Consider the following 19390-nt stretch of genomic DNA (forward strand, 5'->3'; position numbering starts at 1 on the left):
TTTGAAATATATTTAAATCAATTTGTTGCCTTTTTTTGTATTTTGACCATTTAATTGTTTATTTTTAATAACTATTTATTAATAAAAATAAACTAATATAAGAGTTCACGATTCGCGTTTCTACATGAATTTGCTTTAACTTGTGAGTTTCACAATATTACCTGCATGCAATTTGGACATTCTAATTATAAGTCTCAGGATTGATTTGGTTGATATTGATACTAAGATTTAGCAAATTTGCAAGTGGAACAACAAGGCAAAAAAGGAGACGAGATGGGCAATCGAAATTCGGATCACTTTATATCATAATGGGGACAAACATACTATAAATACTATTATGACAAAGCCAACATGGATCAAGTCGAAGCGACACTGAATAGGAATTAATCAATAATTTCTTAACTATACTCAAGCCATTATTAAAACTACACCACCCGCACATAATATAAGACTTAGTTTATAGTTTCCAAGCTACATACTAGATTTTCTGTTAAGGATATACGAGAAAGTAATACCCGAACCACACTGCCCGTAATGAACAAGCAGCTATATACACACGCTGTGATCACACTCCTACGGCCATAGTCGTCCTATAATGGTATTTTATGCTGTAATCATTGGCTCATGGGCAACCTTAATGTATTCAAAGCTTCCTTGCAATTCAACCTCTTCTCCGTGGTTCTGCTTGCATTTATGGTAAAACACTGTGTATGCCACCATAAGTGACATGTTCAACACAGAAACAACGTTCCAAAATATCAGATCCACTAACAGCGAAGAGTATACTCCAATCCTTTTCTTCGTCCTGAAAAACCAGATATACGCAATCAAACCAAACATAATATTTAGCAGAAACCCTTGTAACTTCGATCCCTTCAAAATCTGTGAAGCCTTCCCAAAAGAGTCAACTCCACTTTTCTCCTCAAGTACTGAAACAACAATAGACATCTTCCAAACAACTGCCAAGTACATATGAAAAGCTGACGCCAGAAACAGTATCACATAGAGGAATATTGTTGGGCGAAATGGAGAAGCAAAGTTCAGGGCGAAGGGAAAAATCGAAAGGAGCATGAGGAAAATATAACCAAGATCAAAGAGAAATATGTAGAACCAAGTTATAAACAGCCTTGGACAAGATTTGACTGAAGCAGTTGACACAAGATCTCTGAAAGATATGTTTCCTTCTCCATAAGTTATAGCTGAAGCTAAAACAGCAGTGGCAGATGAGAATAAGGAGGCCACAGTGAGGGCAAGAGCGAAGAACCATTCGAGTCCTACTAATTCGTGTAAATCTGCTGTCATCGCGGTAACGATGTGGGTATGCTGAGAGCTACGTGGACTCGTCAAAAACAGACGAGTTTCCTCCATGTGAAGATCTTTCATTAAAGGCTTGATGGAGAAGAATTTGCAGGAGACCAGGAAAGAATGAAGGAGGAGGATGAGTAAGGCGATGCAGGCCATAAGGCTTTTGTTTTTCAGGAAAATGAAAAGGGATTCTCTTAGAATTCTCACAAAGCTTGAAATCGAATTGGATTCCATCTTGCAGATGAGTGTTGTTGATATCTCAGATTGAACTTTATGGCACAGGAAAGAGGACAGGCAATGGCTATCTCCTTATATTAGGCTTAGCGTTTTTCCTTCTGATGAATTAGTCCTATATTTCCTGGGTTTGACTTTGAATTGAAAGGAAATTACAGAGATATCTGCTAACTGATATTGATATTACAACAAAACGCGAAAGAATAATATATAAAATAGTGGGCGCCGTACACGTAGAAAAATGTTACACAAAAATATATAAAATTTCTGTAGGAATATATTGCGGATTATTTTAATTAACCTAAAGTTTGACGTATGGATGGGATGACGATCGCAATGTGTAATATAAAATGTTGAGGTTGAATTATTCTTGAAGGAAAATTTATGATAATTAGTTGATTAGTCCTTCACAATAATAGCTTGGTATACTAGTCAAAGCATTTTTTATGCATTATATTACCTCCGGTTCTTAATATAAAAATTAGTTAACTAATTAAAATATATTAAGAAAGTTAATTAAGTTATTTATATATAATAAATTAGTGTTGTCTTTTCTAAAATACTTTTATTAATTATGCTCATGTATTAGCTAAAATTCTCTCTTCTTGTGGGAGCAAAACTCTCTCCTCCATGAGAGCCAAAACCGCCCTTGGTGAGTGTTTTTTCTCGGCGTCCTTTTCCCGGCAACTGGAGGAGAGTGAGTTTGGTGTGTGCTCATCAAAGAGGATAGCGAGAGCTGGAGCGATGCCAGCAATAGAAGGAAAGGAGGATGGAAGGATCAGACCAAGATTAACGACGTTGAAAGCGGAATGGCTGACAGAAAGTTTGGGATCATTATGGAAAGGAGCGAAGATGCACTACTATAGCAAAAACTTTTTACCCCTATCTTGAAAGATTTTTTTACTTCTGTTTCATAAGGAACATAAAAAAAAACATAATAAATACCCCATATTTCACTTTTGTTTTGGACAGACAAGAAAAATAGGACATTTTAGGTCTATTCAAAACAGAAGTAAAAAAATAGGATTTTTCTCGTTGTTTTTACAAAACAGAAGTAAAATTTCTTATTTTTTATCTGTTTTTATAAAACAGAAGTAAAATTTATAAAAACAGACAAGAAAAGTGATTTAAAAAAAAAAGATTTTTTTTGAATGTCCTCTACTTATTATTATTACATATAAAATTATTTTAATATATCTAATGAAATTAATCAGAAATAGTTACACTGTATTCGGTATAAAAAAAAAAAAGTCTGTCCAAAGATCAATAAAAGAAATCATCGCAATTACAATACAAAAAATCAACTATCAACGCATTGGCTCATCATTATTTAATCCAAATCTTAAAGAGACCCTACCTTTTGATTTGCCAAGAAAATACTGAAAATAAAAAGTATATTATTGTGTCAAATAAAACCAAACTTCAAAGACTATATAAAGTGTATTACTGGGTCAAATAAAACCAAATTACAGCTGTATAATTCTAGACAGAAAAAGTTTCAGTTTCCTTTTATAAGTTATTGATCAAAACTGGTTCAAGGGCAGCTAAATGGTAAGTAAACATTCATAAAAACATTGTCTCCCATGAGCAAAAAGAAAATGAAAAGAATAAGACCCGTAAAATGGTCTGCTTACATTAGCTTGGAATCTTATACTGTAATTTTTCCCTGCAGATTAAATTTTTTCCAATCATAGATAATCAATGAACAAGCACAAATATAACAGAACATGTAATTTATGACCTAAGAAAGCCCAAAGGCCAAAAAAGGGAACACAGATCATATATACTAGCAGAGTAACAAGCTTTTGTGAGTTAATCAAACATGTCTTAATTCAATAAATCTGAATTGGAAAGTAAATAACATGAGATGCAAAGAGAAAACTGAAGTACCTTCTTGGGATATTAAACTCCTTCAGGTGGCTGAGTAATGTGCTCTTTCCTATTCACATTCTCATGGCTAGAGTAAGTAGATATGTTTATTGTCTAGAAACAATAATCTCATTCACTCAACATTTGCTCCGTCACCAAAACAGATTTGCAACTGTATCAACCCATGTTACAACTAAGTATCAAGATCACATATTGACATGTCAAAAAAATCTGGGAAATCTACTTATCCCGCAATGACATTGCAAAGATAGAAGGATGATAAATAGCCAGCAACTGACAGTAAAACTTACCATCCAACCTTTAACCCACAAAAATATACTTACAATGCTGCTAAATTGGAGATTGAAAAAATGGCTGAATTTTTACAGGTATAAAAATAGGATTCAGGGAGGAAACCTTTAATAATAGATTCCCTGGGTGTCTTGAATCCAAGTCCAATAGACTTCCAAAAGCCATTACCTCCTTTTCCAGGCCCATTTCCCTTCCCAGATTTCTTCGAGCTTCAATGCTGAAGCAGCTAGCCACAAACAAATTAAACAAAACAAGAACAACAAACTTAAAAGAAAACAAACGAAGAAATAAATTTATTTATTTCAAATTTGTGTACCTTAAAAACACTTTTGGCTACTTCAGAGAAGCCTTGTTACTCTGCTGAAAGGAAAACAAACTGAAAAACATCAATGAATGATAGATCGAAAACTAGGAATTATTGATAAAAATTAAAACAGAATTAAGGATCTAAATACTTCTTCCACCGTGGTTGAAGCTCTTGAAGATTAGAACTAAGTTAGGGAGCAGAGTGGCAAAATGTAAAGGGTTCGAGAGCAGCAGCCAAAAACTCTACCCATATTCATGATTCAAACACTCATAAACCAATGAAATTAATGATTGAAATAGAAACACCAAAATAAAAGAAGCAGATTCAGTGCAAATACTCAGTAACTAATTTTCGATTTAGGAAACAAAAAAAAGAGCAAGCAAAAACCCAACAACTTTAGCCCTTACCGTAGGTGGAGAAGAACGGAGAGACCACTGCAAGCTGGAGAAGGAGGGAAGAAAAGTTGTGAGCTACTGAGAAGAGCAAACAGCGTCATAAGCTTCAATGGGAGAGAGCGTCGACCGCAAGCTGGAGAGAAGAAGGGTAACTGCGTCTCTAAGCTTTAGATATGAAGATGTATGTACTGAAATAATAATTTAAAAAAACACCCTCTGCTCTGTTTTTACAGAACGGACGAGAATATTAACATATTCCTGTCTATATTTTAAAACCGGAGGAGAAAATTTTTTCTTGTCGACTGTTTATTAAAAACAGACGAGAATAGCTTACTTTTTTTTGTCTGCTTTACAAAACAGACAAGAATGATAATTTTTCTCCTCTGTTGTTTATAACGGAAGTGAATAAGAGAGGTAAAAAGTAGTTTTATAACAAAGACGGTTTGGGATTGAAGTTCTAAGGTCGAGATTGGCCATGTTGGAAGGAGGATGAGCGAAGGGAAGATCAATATCTCACATGCAGATCTGGTGATTCCTTTAAAATGAAATGCGTCTATTCTAGATCTTCAAAATGATTGCAAATTAAGACAATTTGATAAGAGAAGGAGATTTGGGAATGAAACCTGTAGAAAGTAAGGGGTCTTGTGGTGGAGATATGAATATAATTAATAAACCTGTCAAAGTCTTGTGAGGTGAAAAATTCTAGTTCTTTTAAAAACCTCACTGTAAACTCCTTGTATGGTTTATTTGCTGGATTTTCATTGTGCGTTATGCTATTTGCAGTAATCTATGCCTCTCGATGGGTTTGACGCTTGAAGATGTTTTTCTGAAATTGCAACCAAGGGTGTTGATAGTTTTGATTTTTGTTGGTCTGAACATTTGATGTTTGTTGAGCTAATGGTTACTGCAGGTTTGTCAACAGTTATTTAGGGCTTTAGTTTTCTCTCTTATCATGACAGGGATGCTTTTGAGAAGATTGATTTTAACTTGACATTTAATATTAACTCGGCTGTTTTTGTTGCGTCAAGCTTTGTTGGGGTGATGTGGTTTTCGAAGTGTGGTGAATTGCTTAGCTTCCTTGTGGCTTTCAGTAGAGGCTTTCTGAAAAATAAGGATGATGCACCGTGAGTACCACCTAGATGTCTCTGTTTTTTATCTTAGAATTCAGGTAAGGGCATTTGTGGGGACACATGGTTTTGAAATGACGATGAGGAGTGTTTTTTCTACGGTTTAGATGATGAGTTACTCGTTGATTGGAAATCCAGAGGATAAAATGCCTTGGTTCTTTATTTTGGCTACTAAGCTGCAGGTGGCAGAGCTTTCTTCTTAAACACATATCTTTTATGAAAAATGTTGAGTGTTGGAACTTAGCTTCTTTGGTTAAACTCATGAGTTGATTAATAGGTTTGTGGCTTTTATGGTTGGGTTTTTAACCCCTTAATCCTAGTTTTTCTCTTGTTCTGTTTGTGGCTCCTCTGGATTGATATTTGGCCAATGCTTTTTTTTTGTGCTATCTTGATGATCTCCTTTACTCTCATGAAAGAGACCTAGAGCTCCATTGACATTGGAGGATGCTTGCATTACTGTTCTTGTTCTTTTGTTGTTTTGTTATTGGAAGAATGTTGTTTGCAATTTTTGTCCCTATTGTTTTCGCTATGTTTTTTTGTTGCTTTAGTTGTCTTGGATTTTTTGAGGTATATTGGTTTTTTGTTTTAATGCAATCTCCTTTTTTACACAAAAAATTATTTATGTTAACTAGAATTACCATTTGATAAAAAAAAAATATAGGAGACAAAATTAATTGAGATTTTATATTTAAAACTAAATTAAATATAAAATTATATTAGGAAAATATATCACTAAATAAATACTGAAAGTTTATCATTTAATTAGGAGTTTGACTTTTTGATAAGACTTGATGCAAAAATAATAAATATTTTATTAAGGCTTACATATTTGAAGAGACTAGATTAGGGCTTCAAGAAAATGACTTCGTGAGTACTCTTGAAATATCTAATTAAGACTGAGCAAGTAACTTGCAACCCGCATTACCTGCCGTGGCTCTCAAAAAATTTGCCCATTTAGGCTCGTCCAAAAAGTGTGCAAAATAGGCAGGCTCAAACAGACAGGTTACTAGAATAAACGGGTGGACTGTAGGCACATCCACAAGTTGCCGTGCCTACCTATTTAATTTTTTTATTTTTTATATCTTTGTGTTTTATTATAGTACATTTAATTTGTACTATACTCATAAAACGTGGCTCCAGTTTACGGGTAAAGGAAAGTTTATTAATTATCAGGGTAGAGTACATGGTTCAATTCTCATACTCTTCAAAGTAACCATTTTTTCCCTCAAATTTTAGATAAAATATTAAAATCTTAATTTTTTAAATCCTTAAAAACTCAAAGTAACCTTACTTTTTTCACCTCTTGAACTTCATTCCTTCTTCTCCCTCCCTTCACCGATTTTTGCTTTTTTCACCTCCTCAACTTCGTTCCTTCTTCTCCCTCCCTCTGCTAATTTTTTTTTTCTTCACCTCCTCAACTTCGTTCATTCTTCTACCTCCCTCTATTGATCATCTCCTCCTCCACCTTCTCTGTTCACTTTCTCCTCCTCTTCCACTATTGAGGATGCGACCATGCGACCTCTTCTTCCTCTTATTCTCCTTCTTCTTCTTCTTCACCATACTGCTACAGTGCTACTTGCTGTTGAATTTGATTACTTTTTCTTCTTCTAAAACATGTCACTGTAAATTTTTTTTCCAAGATGCTGTTGAACTTGATTGCTTATCTTGAGGAATGAGCAGATAAGGGGTCTCTATTTTTCTCAAATTTTTTTTTTAATATATAAATGGGTTGCCCGTAACCCAGTAAAACCCACCTATTTATCCTAACCCATTTACAACAGGTTTTAACAGGTTGATCATAGGTGTAGGTTAGCTCGTACCTGTGTAACACTAAACTGGTGGGCTATGGATTAGGTCACGGGCTGCCCAACCTGGTCGTTACTTAGCCCTATATTTGATCCGTCCAATTTATTTCAATTTTATGCTTGGACAGGCCAAGCCAGGTGACCCTTTTTTTTTTTCCAATTAGTTCCCCCCTCCCCCAAAACAAAAACAAAAAGGGCTCTTATCATTGGACATACTCCTGAAATCAAGCAAGACTTGTGTTACATAAGTTTTGTCTCATAAAACTTAAAAAGATACGAATTCCTCATCACCTTTCATCACCAGTTACGGCCCATCTTCATGGATGCCTTTTAACCCAGGCACATTAGTGGGCTCTTCCGGTTTACTAATTAAGGCAGTAGGTTGAGGCCTAGCTTGCCCACCTAAGATGATGCTGTTTGGTTTCGGGCTCCATTGTGGGCCCTCCATAATGGGTAAGCGTATTTTCAGTTCCACTACGGTTACGATGCAATATCCATAAATGGAAGTTACAAAAAAAACATACGCAGATTGAACCGATGGGTTGGATTTGGATTTAGAGGAAGCTATTCTTCCAAGTTCCAACACGGTGAACCCGATTAGAATGGCGTAAAACTAAAACCTCTCGGCCTCGTCGTCACAGCCCTGGTACTGGAATATTGGGGTTTTGGCGCTGGAGCGTCTCCTCTATCGTCATCGGCTCTGCTTCGCTATCTGGTAATCTCTCATTATTGCCTCTGTTTCAGCTGTCCTTTTCCCATTTTGATGCGCGTTGATTTTGGTGCTGACGTAAGAGAGAATGCGGCTTTCCATCTGACATGTTTTGGTGGATGGTGTAATCCAGTTTCCCGATGACTTGGAAACTTAATTTTCTTAAAAAAGGAAAATTGAGTTTGTATTCCTATCTTGATCGGTACACAGACGGTTCATTAATTTATTTTTTGATATTACGTGCTAAGCATCTTACAAGTTTCTGACTATCTGGAAAGTTAAAAGTTCCATGATCTTCTCCTCAAGTTATTTTCTACCTGTGTTTTTAATTTTCAACTTTTGCCTTCATGGTGTTTGATAGAAAGCCTGAGAAAATGGTGCTTGGTTGATTAATGTTGAAATGTAGGAAAAATGGATAACCGAGCCCAAAACTATCACTGAATATCATTTTTTTTTTCCGCCATCATCGCTGAAATATCACCAAATATAATGAATATTATGTTTTAGGTTCCTCCTACTCTTCAGGGTTCCGGGTCGCTAATAGATGTAAATAGTCACGGCATTATGTGACATGCAAGTTAGTTGAACTTGATGTGTTAGACTTCTATTTTGCCGTGACCTTAACGTTGAGCTATGTTAAACTGATAATTATTCCATCCTTTTGATGTAAGCTGAATTTAGATTATCTTAGAGTAAATTGGTGGTATGCATGCTTTCTTTATTGTTTATATTTTTGGTGTAAAATTTAATTATCCTTAGAAAGGAGCGTTTAATTGCTGATATTTTTATTTGTCTTTACTTTACCGCTTTTGAAACATAGGAAGTAATCATTAATTGAATGTGTTTTATGTTTGTTTCTCTCTCAGCTGCGCTGTTTTCATTCCTTGGTTCTGGTAGACTGGGCTGGACATGGTTTCAACTTGAACTAGATATGCGCCAAAACGTGGAGGCCAATAAATGGGATCAGGAAGCTTTGTGTGGAGTTTAACAAAGAAATTTGTCACATTTGGGCTCATTACTGTCACAGTAACAGATCGTTATGTGACCATTGTTCCAGTTCGTGGTGGCTCGATGTCTCCCACATTTAATCCTAAAGTCAGCTCTTTGGTGGGAAATATTTCTGGTAAATTTATTGTCAAGAGAATTATATAAGAGTAATCTTTTGGTTTTTTTTTTTTTCAGTTGTTTTACTATTTCAGATTTTGATTTTTGACATTTGATTATTTTGCAGATGACTATGTCTTGGTTGAGAAATTTTGTCTTGGAAAATATAAGTTTTCCCGTGGTGATGTAGTGGTATTCCGGTAACCTTTTTTGCCTGTTTTCATGTAGCTTATTTATTTCATCTATGGTTTCATATTGCATAATTGGATATGTTTCTTGTGTGATGCATGAGAAAAACAATAGCTTAGTTTTTGAAAAATTGTTATTTTTTTACTCATTCGATTTTAAATATAAAACCTATTTTATAATGTATTTAGTCATATATTTAGGACTGGAGGAGTAATATTTAGATCTTATTGAAATGTGTATGAAAAAACCAGACATATAGAAAAGTTGGGGAGTCCAATACTTTTGTTCTTCATTCCTTCTAATATTTAGTTTGATAGCCTCCTTAGCACGATACTTCTTATCAATGATATTGGCCATGTTACTAGGATAACTCATCTACAAGTGAGTTCAACATTTTTATTTTGAGATTGTGTAATTATTACATTCTGAACTTCTGCAGCTCCCCCTTGAATTACAAGGAGACACACATAAAGAGAATTGTTGCATTACCTGGTGAGTGGTTTGGTGCTCATCGTAACTATGATGTGCTGAAGGTTCCAGAAGGACATTGTTGGGTTGAGGGAGACAATGCAGCTTCCAGCCTGGATTCAAACTCATTTGGTCCTGTAAGCTTCCATTTTTATACTAAAGACGAGAAAACAATCATTTTTTGAATGATGGTGGTAATACGTCTGGTCATAACTAGACATCTTATTACCCTCTTGGCGAAGCCTATAGAATTCAAATATTAGCAGGAGTTCATTGTTAGCTTAGCATTGCACTCTGGTGTTCTCATGCATTCTATCACAGGCAACAAAATGCACACCACAGAAGTCGACCAACTTATCTTTAATTGCTAGAACAATACTTCTATCAATTGCCCGTAGTCACTATGCTCGCTGATTACAAAGAATTAGAGGCGAGGAGCTTCAATTTTTGCACTATCTATTGATTTCGGTTCGTTATGTATTGAAGAAACTAAAATTCACTATGTTTTTATAACCAAACTTTCTTGCTCTCTGACTTGAACTACTGTGCACGTTTTGGGTGCTTATGACAAATATTGGCACTGAGCTCTAAGCGTATCTGTCCTTTAATGGTATAGTAGTTCCCTTTTTTATATATTCTATGGGACACCTCACTTCAAATTATCTGTCTTGATAGAATAAATAAAAATCTCTCAACATTCAGGTAACCTAAAAATTGTGTTTGCAGATTCCTTTGGGTTTAGTTCGAGGAAGGGTGACCCACGTTGTATGGCCTCCTCAAAGAATGGGCGCGGTAAAGAAGACCCCACCGGAAGGAATTTCTTCTTAATTGTTGAATCTCTTGTTGAATCTCTTGTGCCAATCCCTGTGGCCTCGTCAGGACAAAACAAATTTTTGCTCAAATTATTTCCTTCTGGACAGATAATGATGTATATTTCATGACGGTACATTTTTGCTGCCATTGACTTTGAAGCGAGGATGGCCCAAAAAAGAGAAAGAAAACTTGTGAGTGAGATGCATTTGATTTTCAGCTCTCTTGTGTAACCTTCACATGTAGGAACATAGGTTTGATTTGTTCCAATATTAATTTTGTAGGAAATTTCTTGATTGCATTTTTACATATTTGTTGAATTACTCCCTCGGCTCCTTTTTACAAGCTAGCTGGTTAGAAATATTAGGTGAAACTAATAGGTGAGGCTCTGTTTGGATAGCAGGCCAAACCAAGACCCAAACCATGGTTTGGGAAAAAAACAACTCAAACAGGCACAAATTATCTGAAACCATAGTTTTGGAACCCAAAACCATAGTTTCGGGAGAAGTGAATCCATTCTGCTTCTGACTCAAATTGGAGAGTATGATTGTGCCTATTAGAGTAAATCTCAACAATAATATGATTTTAACACCTCTTAATTAATTTTTTATAAACATATTTAATCTTATATCTTATAAATAAATATACACATATTAATTATTTATTAATTATATTATCTTATGTATTATTAATTATGTTGGTAAAAAATATATTATCAACAATTTTATTCTTTCAAATTAAAATATATCATACAATCTATGTTTTATGTAATTATCATATTAACTTATGTTTTTTTTTAATAATTTGTACATATAAAAAGTGCTTCTGATAATAACTATCCAAACACTCTCACTTCTCAGAATCACTTTTTCACAAAATCTATTCTTTACAAAATCTATTTTTTCCAGAATCTATTCTTCAGAAGCTATTCTCCAAACCATGGTTTGGTTTCATCCAAACACACCCTAAGACTTTAGGCAAAATGACATATAAAGGAGCCTCTTAATGAGAAAAAAAAAGACAATTCTCTCTCTCCCCCCCGGGGGCGGGGCGGCCATGACAAAGTATGGAGAGGGAGAAAACTAGCTCAAGTCAGTGATCAAGTGATCTCTACACACTTAACTAGCCCAAAGGCCCAATATTAATACCATTCCAACACAAAAGGTGCATCTTTCGTTCTCCACTGCAATCCCCACTAACAAAACTTTTCGCATTTCCTCACATATACACTCATGGCAGGAGGAAAGTTTGCTCATCAAATATGCATATGTGCGAGTAGACGCGCACCTACCAATTTTTAGCTTTTTTTTTTTTTTTAATTGGGAGAATTACAATCATATCTGAAGTATGCGATTTAATTACCCTAAAATTCATCAACAAGTGAAGAATCAATAATGATAATTTTCAAATGAGGAAATAATAATAAGTTCAAACTGGTTATTTGTTATTGAAATTTTTTAGTAATTAAATTTTTTTCTTAAGACTTTTTAGTAGTTCTCCCTTTTTAATTCAATAATTAAGAAGAAAATTTATTTGATCAATATTAGATTCATAGATGTAATCACTGTTTTTTTTTTTTAACACATGCACATGATATCCTGGTTAACCCCTCGAGAAATTATAAAATAAACTAATCCAGATTGGGCCATAGTAAGAGTCATATGCAATCACTTATATATACTGCTAATTTTTTTAATTGAATTAAAATTTGAAAAATGTGATTTTTTCCCCATTGAATAACATGATGTACATAGAATCTAGGGAGAATTTTAATCAAGTTTCAAGAAAAGGATTTAATTACCTTAAAATCCATTGACAAGTGAAGAGTAAGCAATAATAAGTTCCAGAATAAAGAATGACAACTAATTTAGATTGGTTGCTTATCATTTGAACTTTTTAGTAATTAAATTTTTTTTAAGATCTCTTAATAATTCTCCCAATAATCTAACCAGAAAATTACACCTCTCAAAATAATGTACTTATTATATTTTTATTTAAAGCATAGTTTTTTTAAATTAAATACCAATAGGCACCACTTTGCAAAAGAATCTAAACAGTTAGCATAACGAGCGTCATCTTCCGCCCGTCATTCACGAAGCCCAAATTTCAGTGACCATCCCACTACCGAGTGTTAGGATTCGAATGCCTTTGCACTTTTTCCTGGTAAACGATTCAATGAATTCCTTCGCTGTCTTCGTTCATGATTCTCACCCTCAATCTGTATTGTTTTCGTCGCCATATGTATATCTAAGATTTTTCCTAATTGTTGTTCCTTGTTAGTTCGGCCACGTGCTTTGAATTGCATTGCCTGATGTCTCCTCTGTTAGATTGATTTTATCTATTATTTTGATTTGGCTTTTCTGGTTCTAAGAGGTTAATATTTCTCATTTTTCTTTTTCGGCTTGTGATTTACATATATTTGATATCTTTTTTTTTCTCCTTGGTCGTTTCGTGAAGGGAAATTCGATTCATTATTTCTTGGGGCTTCAAAGGTGATAGATTGGAGTGACAGGGGATATGGGAAGGTTGTTCTTAGTCAATCTGGAAGGAAGCATATATAGCTGCAAGTACTGCCGTACGCATCTTGCTCTTCTTGATGATATCATTTCCAAGGTTTCATTTCTCTTCCCTGAAACTTGAATTTTACTTTCTGGATTTTGATTGTGCAGTTTTCTTATGGACATTTCTGGGTTCTCTTTGTAGAATAGATATAAGCTAATAAGCTACCTAGGAAGTCCCATTACTGGTATGATAGAGGGCACACAATGAACCTGAGAGGGAGGGAAGGAGTATAATTTTAGGGGTGACAAGATATGAGGAAATCAATTGATCGAAAAATCAAACATTATCAGATATATATATTCTTATCCCTTAAATCATATTGTGTTGTCTTTGAAGCACTGCAAGTATGGGGAGGAGCCGTATCTGTGCCTATCTCTGGGTCTTGATGTGTTTTAAACTTTTACATAAACACTCAGGCTGATATACTGAACTGCCCTTTTAGGAATCTAATCATTACTCTTTAAACCACTTAAAAAAAAAAATATTTGAAGACATATGAGATACAACTCTTCAATGTCATTTCTCGTGCCAATGCTTCATCTTGTTGTGTTGATATATTCTTTTGTTGTCATGCGATTCTTTGACTGTAGGAGGATCTTTTCTTTGTGCTATATCACGCTTATTTTGGAAAGAGTGGAAAAGTCTCACTTTGTACACTGTGTCTTGAAGTGATAATTGTTATTCTTGTTTGAAATGGTGTTTGAATGAATGCAACTTTTGTTATCTAAAGAAGTTCATTGCATAGATGACTCTTGTAATCCTATGATGAGACGATTTTACTTGTTTATGGAGGAGAAATCTAATTGGTGCAGCACATAATATTAATGATACAATTCTTCAATCAGTCTTCGTGTATGGCAGAATTTGGGTAATTTTGATTATATCTCCATCAAAGCATGCCAATTTTTTCAATGGTGAAGTTGTGGGATTTTTTAATTGAAAAATGCTATGTCAAATGGGGATCTTTGGAAGCAATTGAGTTGGCATTTGTTATATACATATTTTGTCTACAGAACTTCTTTTTGACTCAGCCTTTTCCTCTAGTGACTTGTTTAAAAAGAAGAGAAGCATTTGGGAAACTTACATCGTAGTTGATTTTATCTTCCTTTTCATGATTTCCTATATGCACTCTGAATCATTAATTTGTACTGTGCATTTCACAAATTTCTTGCATCCAGAAAATGGAATCATCTGTGCAATCTAACTCTGTTTTTTTTCTTTTTTTCCTCCTTTCACAAGTCTTTCCATTGCAGGCATGGGAAGGCTTACCTATTTAATGAAGTGTAAGTGTTATTTCGAGTTGAGAGAAGCATTAGAAGTTGGGAATGGAGATACTAGATTCTGTTTATGCTGCTATGTTTATAATATTAAAATTTCTAGAATTTGCAATATCTTGAGAGGAACCCAATAACTTGGTACATGCTTCATCAGTTCATCTTGAATGTGCTGATGTGGAATTCTTGCTGATTGAAAAAGTTCAAGTTCTGGACTTCTGGCATAATGTCAGGGTGAACTTATGGGGACTTTTTTGAAATCCTGTTTTCTCTTCTTTATGGCAGTGTGAATGTCACAGTTGGAGAGAAAGAAGAGCGGATGATGATAACAGGATTGCATACTGTTGTTGACATATTCTGTGTCACATGTGGGTCCATTGTTGGATGGAAATATGTGAGGACCATCTCTAAGAGCTCATTATCTGTGATTTACTTGTTTTCTTATCATGCTGTTGTTATTGTGAAGTGTTCCTAAATGCCTATTCCGCTTTTGTTCATTTAGGAGGCTGCACATGAGAAAAGTGAAAAGTACAAAGAAGGAAAATTCATTCTTGAAAGGTAACCAGTCCAGTCTGTTATACTTTTTGGGTATACCCCTGAAGTCCCGTACATTCCTTGACTTCAAATCTTCTTTTCGGGCAATCTTAAGAGTATACTCTATCCTGAGTCTGATGCATTTAGAATTGTATGGATATGCCATAACATGCTTTTTGAAGGAATTGAACCTAGATTAGTATGGATATACCTTCTTTGTTTATCAACTGAGCTAACCCCTTTGATGCTAGATTGTTATTTTTAGTGGAGGTTTACTATGCCATTTCAGTACTTGACCTTTACTTTTTGGTGGTTCATTAATACACCCTTTTGGTGACATGATCTGTTCTTGAGTAGGTTTAAGGTTGTTGGCCCTGATGGCAGCAGATACTTGCAAGCTCAAGAAGCTCATATTGCTGGAAGTGATGATGGTGATGACGCTTGATTTTCTCATCTTAGGATCATTCCATTTCGTATTTGAATTGTACATTCTGTATGTTATTATTCTCTTTCAACTATACCATACCATCATTTAGAGTAGTTTGCTTTGAAACTGAGGAGCTTCTTCCTGCCAGGATTCAGAATGACGGAAGCCGAGATTAATCAAAAGAAATCTATAATACAAAATTCATATAAATTTTGGAGAGGTGAAAAAAAAAAAAAAACTCCTTTTGGTTCTAAATTTAAGATTTTGTGTGTAGTGCTCAGAACTAGAGATAGTATCTATGTAATCCTAAGAAAAAAAAATTAAGAACTCGGGGCCATGAAGAAATTAGAGTGCAAAAGTGGAAACAGAAGAAATTGTTTATGCAGTGAAAGAAATAAAAGATCAAATACATGAAGAAACTGTTATAACAATCTTCTTCCTTATGGTATTTATGTTTTAATCATTGGTTCTTTGGATGCCTCAATGTATTCAAAGATTCCATTGCAATTTAACCTCTTTCCCATGACTACTTGCGTTTATGATAAAATACTGCATAAGCCACCATGATTGTGTAATGAACACACTTAATACTATTTTAGGTCCTAAATGTAAGATCTAGTTTGTAGTGCAAATGTGGAAGTAGTATAATGAGAACAGATTAAAAATAGGAGGGCTAAGCCGGTGAATGACGCTAACTGTAATTCTCTACTGAAATTCATGAAGCTGAAGCTGATACACACACACACACACAGATGCATGTGGGTGCGGTGTGTGCATAACAGTCGCAAATCTAGAACCAATGAAAAAAAACCAGAAGACGCCGTAGCCCCTCCCAGTATAACCCTCCTTCACTTCTAATGACTTGTACCTTTCTATTTTTCTTCGCCTATTCCTTCCCCAGATGGCCAAGCCATATTTTCTCTTGGCCCATAATAAATTCTGGGATCATGGCTGAGTGACATCTTAATCACATATGACATTCATGTAAATTGAAACTGAAGACAGCAAACAGTAAGCTCCTTTCCTTTTTATCGCCTTGAACCAATAGATAGACATAATCCAATTGGAAACTCCATACATAAGATTTACCAGAAACTCTTGTAACTTCAGTCGCTTCAGAATCTGTGAAGCTTTCCCAATTGCCTCCTCAGGTCCACTTTTCTCTTCAAATACTGAAATAACTAGAAACATAATCGAAGCAACTACTAGGTACATATGAAAAGCTATGACCAGAAACATTGTCGCTTGGAGAAATGTTGTTGGGCGAAATGGAGAAGCAAAATTCTTAAAGGGGAAAATAGAAAGGAATGCTAGGAAAAAATAACCAGGGTCTAAAAGAGATACATAGAAACAAGTAATAAATAGGGAAATTTGGTAAAAAAAAAAAATCATGTTTGAAAACTTAATTAGCTAAAAAGACTTAAATTAAACAAATGTAATTATAATCTATGAGTGTAATTATTTTTCGTTGTGTGTAACATATCTTCTGCTATGTGCAAATGATTTTTGTATTGATTATTGTTGTATATTATTGATAATATGTTGCATACAGTGGAAGAAAGTTATACTCACGGATTATAGTTCCAATTGCTCAAATTTAAGTCCATTTAGCCAATTAAATTTTCAAACAAGGACTTTTAACCAAATTTCTGTAATAAATAGCCTTTGACAAGACCTGACTGCATTTGACAGAAAATATCTAAAAGACAAGTTTCATACTCCATAAAGTTGCAGCTGATGTTAAAACAGTAACGGTTGATGAGCATAAGGAGGCCATGCAGAGGGCTACCTAAACCCTGGTTTAATCCTTGACAAGTTCTTCCAGGAAAACCTTAATGGAGAAGAATTTGCATGTGAAGAGGAAAGAGTGGAGGAGGAGGATGAGCAAGGTGATGGAGGCCGCAAGGGATTTGTTATGAGTCCCACATATGGGGTTCTCTCTCTCGTCGTGCTAGTCTTCTAGAATTAAACTCTCATTTTAAACTTGTGCTTGCAACAGTGTGTGGGGTGCGAGTTGTGAGCAGACCGGTCATTTTACTTGCTAAGTGCTCCTACTTCCACGACATCGTTTCATTTAACACCCTTCTTTCAATTGGTCAGATGATGGACCAAGTTCATTTAGTCATTTTGTTCAGGTCAAAGTATCCATACTTGATTTTGGATGGCGACCAACCATTAGTAAAAGTGTTTGCGTACCTCTCTAATCTACGCTCAAGGAAAATTCTTCAAACCAAATCAGATTTAAAACATACGAAGCATATGATGAACGCTAATCCTCTTACAGAATCTTATTTTCAACGAGTAATTGCAAAAAGCTCAAAAGCATTTGCAAATATAAATAACACTAGACTTCAATTGGAAACAGAAATAAATGATCAAATAATACATATAAGAAATTTTAACAACTTTTCTTCCTCATGGTATTGCTGCCCCAACCATTGTTGGTTCAATTGACGCCACCTTAGTGTATTCCAAGCTTCCTTTCAATTCAACCTCCTCTTCCTGTCTCAGCTTGCACTTATGGTATAACACTGTGAACCCCATGTCCAGTAGCATTTTAATCAGACAACCAACGTTTAACAAAATTAATCCCATTAAAAGCGGATTAATGTGAGTTCCATTCTGTGTGTTCTTCATGGACCACCATATATACACAATCAAACCAGGTACTCCATAAACAAGATTTAGCAGAAACCCTTGTAACTTCAATCCCTTCAATATCTGCGAAGCCTTCCCAAATGCTTCAAGACCACTTTTTTCTTCAAGTACAGAAATGACAAGAGACATTTTCCAGAAAACTGAGAGGTACATTTGGAAAGCTGATACGGGAATCAGCAGGACATAGGCAAAGGTTGTTGGGCGAAATAATGGAGAAGAAAAATTCACAGAGAAGGGAAGAATGAAAGACAGTTCAAGGAAAATGTAACCAAGATTGAAGAGAGATATGTAGAACCAAGTGGTTATTGGCCTTTTGCAAGATTTGAATACTCTTGATAGCAAATCTCTGAAAGATAAGTTTGCTTCTGCATAAGTTACAGCTGAAGCCAAAATAGTAATGGCTGATGAGAATACAGAAGCCATGAATAGAGCAAGAATGAAGAACCATTCAAGTCCTGCAAATTTGCGAAAATACGATGTCATAGAGGCAACGATGTCGGTATACTGAGAGCTACCTGGACTTGCGAAAAAAGTTCAGTTTGCTTCATGAGAAAATCTTGCGTCAAAGGCATAATGGAGAAGAAATTGCACAAGACGAGGAAGGATTGGAGAAGAAGGATGAGCAAGGCTATGGAGACCATAAGGCGTTTGTTTTTCAGGAAAATGAGAAGGGATTCCCTTAGAATTCCCACAAAGCTTGAAAGTGAATTGGATTCCATCTTTAGATGATTGTTTTTGATACCTCAGATTGAACTATATGGCACAGGAAAGAGCTCAAACAATAGCTATCTATTTATATTATCTAAGCTGGCGTTTTTCCTTCTGAACTGGTCATATATTTCATGCGTTTGACTTTGGAAGGAAGTTTCGGGGATCCATCTTTAGATGATTGTTTTTGATACCTCAGATTGAACTATATGGCACAGGAAAGAGCTCAAACAATAGCTATCTATTTATATTATCTAAGCCTGGCGTTTTCCTTCTGAACTGGTCATATATTTCATGCGTTTGACTTTGGAAGGAAGTTTCGGGGACATATGCTAATTTAATTGTATAACCAAACGCGAAAGAAAAGTGATCAGCACAGCTCTCATTATTGGGAAGCAACAGCGAATTTAGGATTTGCAGAAATGTTGGAGATTATTATATTGGAATTAAGGCCCAAACTAAATTTTTGGTTTTAAAACTCACTTTTGAAGAGTTCAAAAGCGACTGCAATGATGAGTCTTGACTTAGTCCATAGAAGGACAATTGATTATGATGAGTTGATAAGTCCTTCCCAACACTAACATATACAAGTC

General features: G+C 35.1%; 3 protein-coding genes and 1 long non-coding RNA gene across 7 annotated transcripts; 2 read left to right on the forward strand and 2 right to left on the reverse strand.

The window, feature by feature from the left end:
* Positions 1-274: 274 nt before the first annotated feature.
* LOC114732280 (uncharacterized) lies at positions 275-18605 on the reverse strand. The gene is made up of 2 exons (XM_028919577.1): positions 18095-18605; positions 275-833 (listed from the first exon to the last, which is right to left on the reverse strand). The coding sequence occupies exons 1-2, from the start codon at positions 18570-18572 to the stop codon at positions 604-606; spliced, it is 708 nt and encodes a 235-aa protein (XP_028775410.1). The 5' UTR covers positions 18573-18605; the 3' UTR covers positions 275-603.
* On the reverse strand, positions 3356-4551 carry LOC114732284 (uncharacterized). Of its 3 annotated transcripts, none has more exons than XR_003738972.1 (4): positions 4435-4551; positions 4037-4077; positions 3826-3946; positions 3356-3580 (listed from the first exon to the last, which is right to left on the reverse strand). It is a non-coding gene; the product is annotated as an uncharacterized LOC114732284 (long non-coding RNA). The 3 variants fall into 3 exon arrangements; XR_003738974.1 differs by having other exon boundaries at positions 3826-3937; positions 4037-4080; XR_003738973.1 differs by having other exon boundaries at positions 4037-4080.
* LOC114732281 (mitochondrial inner membrane protease subunit 2) lies at positions 7934-10957 on the forward strand. Its single transcript, XM_028919578.1, has 5 exons — positions 7934-8069; positions 8930-9186; positions 9295-9367; positions 9796-9961; positions 10551-10957. Exons 2-5 carry the CDS (start codon positions 9021-9023, stop codon positions 10650-10652), a joined length of 507 nt encoding a protein of 168 aa, XP_028775411.1. The 5' UTR covers positions 7934-8069; positions 8930-9020; the 3' UTR covers positions 10653-10957.
* LOC114732282 (protein yippee-like) lies at positions 12713-15649 on the forward strand. 2 transcript variants are annotated; one of them, XM_028919579.1, is made up of 6 exons: positions 12713-12797; positions 13092-13247; positions 14436-14479; positions 14756-14864; positions 14973-15028; positions 15362-15649. In XM_028919579.1, exons 2-6 carry the CDS (start codon positions 13152-13154, stop codon positions 15447-15449), a joined length of 393 nt encoding a protein of 130 aa, XP_028775412.1. In that variant the 5' UTR covers positions 12713-12797; positions 13092-13151; the 3' UTR covers positions 15450-15649. The 2 variants fall into 2 exon arrangements, with proteins under 2 accessions (XP_028775412.1, XP_028775413.1); XM_028919580.1 differs by lacking the exon at positions 12713-12797 and adding an exon at positions 12909-13007.
* Positions 18606-19390: the final 785 nt, after the last annotated feature.

Source organism: Neltuma alba, unplaced genomic scaffold, assembly GCF_004799145.2.
Source record: "Neltuma alba isolate B1F8T4 unplaced genomic scaffold, ASM479914v2 tig00012898_pilon, whole genome shotgun sequence".
Lineage (NCBI taxonomy): Eukaryota > Viridiplantae > Streptophyta > Magnoliopsida > Fabales > Fabaceae > Neltuma > Neltuma alba.